We start from the raw sequence: 6030 nt of genomic DNA on the forward strand, positions 1-6030 counted from the left end.
AGCCACGAACTAGGTATGTGCCCTGACTGAGAATCGAACCCACAACCTTTTGGTGTATGGGAGGACGCTAAGCCACCTGTCCAGGGTAGAAAGGCTATTCTTGTTCAAGAATGGGAAAGAACCCAGCCGTGTGGCTCAGTGGTTGAGCGTTGACCTATGAATCAGGAGGTCACAGATTCTTGATCAGGGCACCTGCCCATGTGGTGAGCTCAATCCCTAGTGTGGGGCGTGCAGGAGGCAGCAGATCAATGATTCTCTCTCATCATTGATGTTTCTATATCTCTCTCCCTCTCCCTTCCTCTCTAAAATCAATAAAAAAATATTTTTAAAAAAGAATGGCAAAGAATTTGCTGAATTGTGTTCTAATATTTTGGGGAAGTAAAATTTGTGAGTGAAAAGCTTGGATATTTAGCAGAGCAGATTTCTAAACAAAGCATTAAAGATACAACCTGGTTTATCCTTACTGCTTATAGTAAAATGCAAGATGAAAGAGATAAATTGAAAAAAGGGTTATACAAAAAAGAACCAGAACTTGAAGATCTGGAAAATTCTTACCCTGTCTATATCGTAAAAGATGAGAAAGCATGTTCTGGAGAGAACATCAAGGATGTAGCTAGACATTTACTTCATAAAGAAATTCCCTGATAGATCAACCAAAGGACTTGTATGCATGCATATAAGCATAATCAATGGACACAGACACCAGGGGTTGAGGGCATGAGTGGGAAGAAGGGGGTAATGGGGGGATGAGGACACAGATGTAATACCTTAATAAAGAAAGAACAAAATGTAAAAAAAAATTCCCAATGGATTTAATCAGCCATTTCAGCTGAAGTAAGGAATTGAAATAAGATTATACCAGCAAAAATATTGCCAGTTGGTGAGGATGTGGAGAAAAAGGAACCCTCGTGCATTGCTGGTAGGAATGCAGACTGGTATAGCCAATGTGGAAACCAGTATGGAGTTTCCTCAAAAATTTAAAAGTGGAACTTCCATTTGACCCAGTGATCCCACTTCTAGGAATATATCCCAAGAAATCAGAAATACCAACCAGAAAGGATATATGCACCCCTATGTTCATAGCAGCACAATTTACAATAGCTAAGATTTGGAAACAGCCTAAGTGCCCATCAGCAGATGAGTGGATTATAAACCTGTGGTACATCTACACAATGGAATTCTATGCTGCTGTAAAAAAGAAAGAACTCTTACCACTTGCAACAGCATGGATGGAACTGGAGAGCATTATGCTAAGCGAAATAAGCCAGTTGGAGATAGATAAATATCATATGATCTCACTCATTTGTGGAATATAATGAACTACATAAACTGATGAACAAAAATAGATCCAGAGACATAGAAGAATCAAACAGGCCGACCAACCTCAGAGGGAAGGTGGGAGGGGGGTGTTAAAAGATCAACCAAAGGATTTATATGCATGTATATAAGCATAACCCATGGACACAGACAGTACGGGGATGAGGGCATGTGCTGGGAGGTGGGAACAGTGGAGGAAAGGTCAATGGAGGAAAAAGAAGACAAATGTAATACTTTAAACAATAAAGGTGTTGTTGTTTTTATAAAAAGAAAGAATGCACTGAAACCAGAAAAAATATATATATTGCCAGCTGGGACTAATGGGAACTGAGAAAATGGGACAGAATGAATAAAGCTATTGGACTTCTGTTGTTCTACAGCACGAGACAATAGAGCTACTGACTTTAATTAACATGTGTTATATTTCAAGAAAAGGGAAGAATGACCCAAGGATGACTTGGAGATCATCAGGATTGCTACTCCAACCCACAGGCCAAGGGAGCAAGGCAATTTCCTCCTTGGTTTCGGAAAGTGGGGCAATCTTCTCGGCTTCAGTGGGCCAATCTTCTTGGCTTCAGTGGGCCAGAATACAACTGCCCAGTGCCTCAGGGGCAAGGCATCCCCACAATCCACAGGACAGAGCCACCATGTAGGACCATGCGGGTGACACTGTCATTCAAGTTGGCCCAAGCATCAAGCCAAAGGAGATTATTCTCCAACCTTAAGATACAATATTTGTCTTTCTCTGTCTGGCTTATTTCACTTAGCATAACAATCTCTAGGTCCATCCGTGCTGTCGAAAATGGTAAGATTTCATTATTTTTTAGGGCCAAGTATACAATTCTATTCTATACATGAACCCCAACTTTTTTATCCACTTGTCTATTGATGGGCATATGGATTGCTTTTACACCTTGGCTATTGTAAACAATGCTGTAATGAACATAGTGGTGCATATATGATATCACTTATATGTGTGGACTCTAAACAAAACACTGGGGAGGGGAGCAGTGAAATAGGTAAAGGGATTAAGAAATACAAATGGGAAGTTATAACATAGTCCCGTGGATGTAAAGTACAGCAAAGGAAATATAGTCAACAATTTTGTAATAACTATGTATGGTGCCAGCTGGGTACTTGAAATACCAGGGGGAACACTTTGTAAAGTATATGATTGTCTAACCACTATACTATACACATAAAGCTAATACAAAATAATGTTTAATGTAAACTGTAATGAAAAATAAAATTTTAAAAAGATACAATGGCCCTTTTTCTTACTTGGTTTTGAACTTGCTTGAAACACATTTATCCTCTCTTCTTTCTGATTTCTCCATTTTGGAAAGGGAATGTCTATGCTATGGCTGTCCCACTGAATTTTGGAAGCACATAACTCATCTGGTTTTATAGGTTCACAATTGGAGAGGAATCTTGTCTCGGGATGAATCATACTTTGAGTCTCACCTATACCTGATTTAGATAACACTCAAATGAGACTTTGGACTTTGAATTGATACTGGATGGGTTAAAACGTTGGGGCCTGTTGGGACAGAGTGAATATATTTCTTATGCAAGAGGGATATGAATTTGGGGTAGAATGTTATGGACTAAATTGTGTTCCCCAAAAATTCATATGTTGAAGCCCTAATCTCCAATGTAGTCGGGACTTTAAGAAGATAATTAAGATTAAATAAGGTCAAATGGTGAAATCCTAATCCAATAGAACTAGTGTTTTTATAAGAAGAGGAGACACCAGATATATATATATATAATCAGTTTCTCTCTCTCTCTCTCTCTCTCTCTCTCTCTCTCTCTCTCTTTCTCTCTCTCTCTCTCTCTCTCTCTCTCTCTCTCTCTCTGAAGTTCTATCTCTACATGCACAGAGAAGGTGGCCATCTGTAAACCAGAGAGAGAGGCTCTAGAACTGCAAAAAAATAAATGTCTGTTGTTTAAACCACCCAGTTTGTAATACAGGTAAATGTCTGTTGTTTAAACCACCCAGTTTGTAATACAGGTTTTTCCCACTATCCAAAAGTAAAGTAATTATTATTAATTTATGTAGAAAAATTTTCTAGTATTTCCAGACCGCCCCATCCCCCGCAAAATAACCTCTCGTAGGTTCTTCTAATACCTTAGCTACATCTTGCTTTAAAACTAGGTGGTGGGTAGACACTAGAAGACTTTTGAGGTGCGTGCTAGAAAAAGTGTACATTGCCTTGAAGGGGTTGTTGGTAGAAATATGGGGCCAGGTAGGTACTTGAAATATCGGGAGGTGGGGGGGACACTCTGTAAAGTACACGATTGTCTCACCACTATGTTGTACACCTGAAACTAATAGAGAATAATATTGAATGTAAACTGTACTTGAAAATTAAAAAAAAAAAACATTTAAGACTATTTTCTTGTTTGGTCAGTGTAGCTCAGTGGTTGAGTGTAGACCCATGAACTAGAGGTCATGGTTCAATTCCCAGTCAGGGCACAACACCAGCCTGGTGTTGCAGGCTTGATCCCCAGTAGAGGGCATGCAGGAGGCAGCCAATGTATAATTCTCTATCATCATTGATGTTTTTATCTCCCTCTCCCTTCCTCTCTGAAATCAATAAAAACATTTTTTAAAAGACTATTTTCTTATACAACTATATTAAAGATATTCATATATGAATTTCATATCCTATATATTTATATACCTAAAGCTTGAAATGATCATGAGACTCAGCCTCTTGGTGCGATATACTTGTAAGTCTTTTCAGAAATATTGATTGGGGATATTTACACAGTATAGTCAACAACTAAATTATAGACACATTAATTTTTACCTTCCATGGTCAAATTTTCTTTCATACATTCCAATGCTGTGTGAGTAACTTCTTTTATAGCCTTTTTTTCTTTAAGAAGCTGAGAATACTTTTGAAAAAAAACTGAAACAGAGAATAAAATCATTCATTTTCCTGACAGTGTTATGAATTTGCTTATTATTATTACTTTCTTGAATGCTTTATAGAAACAACATCTACCAATGCCCAGTTACTTGAGTAGAAAGATCCTGATTATGGGAAAGATTTCCTATCACCCATATTCAATCTATACTAATAAAAACTTAGGTGGGCCTCATGCCTTCGTGCAACACCCTCACGTCATCACAAGATGGCTGCTACAAGATGGCTGCCACCCTTGCAATGGTTATCAGTAATATCCCAGGGTTCCTTCTTAGTTTTCTTTCTCTTTGACCTCCTGCAATACTTGACCCTAGTTCTCTCCCCACTTTCAGCCAGGACCAATGAGCCCAGTCCAGACTGCCAAATCACAAAATCATGAGCTAAATAAGTAGCTGTTGTTTTCATCCACTAAGTTTTAGATTGGTTTATTAAACAGCCAAAGATAATTGATACAATCATCTTCAGGGGGAAAATTCACCCTCTTTAGGATTGTACACAACACTCCTCATGATCTGAGCCCCACTTCTTCAACCTACAACTTCATTTCTCACAGTTCACTTAGCGCCATATGTTCCAATCATTTATTCTTAGGTTTCCTCACATTTCCCCATGTTCTCTCACATTTCTATGCCACCTCCTTCAGGAAGTCTATCTCAGCCTCCATTGCTTTTATCTGTACAACACTACCATACAATGTTGTAACCACTGGTTCATGTGACCAGTTACTATCACTTTCTGAACTTCAATGACTATGGCTTGGACTTTGGCACACTGTCTGACATAAAGCAGATGACCATCATTGCTTATTGAATGACCAGATGAATGAATAAAATATCTACCCAGATATATACTGGTTTTTATTCCTCTTATCAATTTGATAAATTCTTAAAGCCTAAGATATGCAGAAATCTATCTGTTTGCCAAGTTGCCTTTTAGATCTCATGTCTTGGGTAGGACAGAAATAATTAAGGTAAAAATTCAATGGGAAACTCTTCCTGAATATTTCTTCCCATATCCTTGTTCACCTGCTCATCTCAAAATATGTATGTGTGCACTCAAAAAGTCCTGGCCTTAGAAACACTAAGGAAATATAAATTTGTCCTCATACAACTGTCTAGTGTGAAGATGGTACCCTATTTCACTCTATAACACAAACACACAGGCACACATATACTCTTAAATTTCTATAGAGTCTATAGAGTGAATTCCATTATTTTTATAGAAAAGTGACTCAATTCAAATTTAAAAGCAGCATTTGTAATAGATTCCCACTAATTATACCATCCCTCAGAGAACACATTTTACCAGATTTCTGAATAAACCCCTTGTTAAATATAAAAATCTAATGGATACCCTCTGTTTGTGTAAGGCAGACATTCATTATAGTTTCATTGGGATACTTACTGATAAAAGCGATAAAAAATGAGATTGCCAATAATAGCAGAAGTATCAGCAATGAGGGTAAGAGTGCCTTGGGAAAACCAGGGTTACTTTTGTGAAGGCTGGTCTTCTCTTTGGGAGCTAAAGAAGAAATTAAATTAGTTTTATCAATAGTAAATTTTTCCCGGCCGGGTGTGGCTCAGCAGTTGAGCGTTGACCCAGGAACCAGGAGGCCGCCGGTTCGATTCCTTGTCAGGGCATATGCCCAGGTTGCGGGCTCGATCCCCAGTGGGGGGCATGCAGGAGGCAGCCAATCAATGATTCTCTCTCATCATTGATGTTTCTATCTCTCTTTCCCTCTCCCTTCCTCTGTGACATCAATAAAAAAAAAAAAAAA

At 38.4% G+C, this 6030-nt stretch overlaps 1 protein-coding gene across 1 annotated transcript in view; it reads right to left on the reverse strand.

Moving 5' to 3' along the window:
- CLEC4A (C-type lectin domain family 4 member A) overlaps nt 1-6030 on the reverse strand; it is a 37463-nt gene that overhangs the window by 15829 nt on the left and 15604 nt on the right. Inside the window, exons 3-4 of the mRNA XM_023749826.1 lie at nt 5658-5774; nt 4134-4235 (exon numbers count right to left, since the gene is read on the reverse strand). Of these exons, the coding sequence (XP_023605594.1) occupies nt 4134-4235; nt 5658-5774 (219 nt within the window). The remainder of the gene's footprint in view (nt 1-4133; nt 4236-5657; nt 5775-6030) is intronic.

This window comes from Myotis lucifugus, unplaced genomic scaffold (genome assembly GCF_000147115.1).
Source record: "Myotis lucifugus unplaced genomic scaffold, Myoluc2.0 scaffold_10, whole genome shotgun sequence".
NCBI classification, from domain to species: Eukaryota; Metazoa; Chordata; class Mammalia; order Chiroptera; family Vespertilionidae; genus Myotis; species Myotis lucifugus.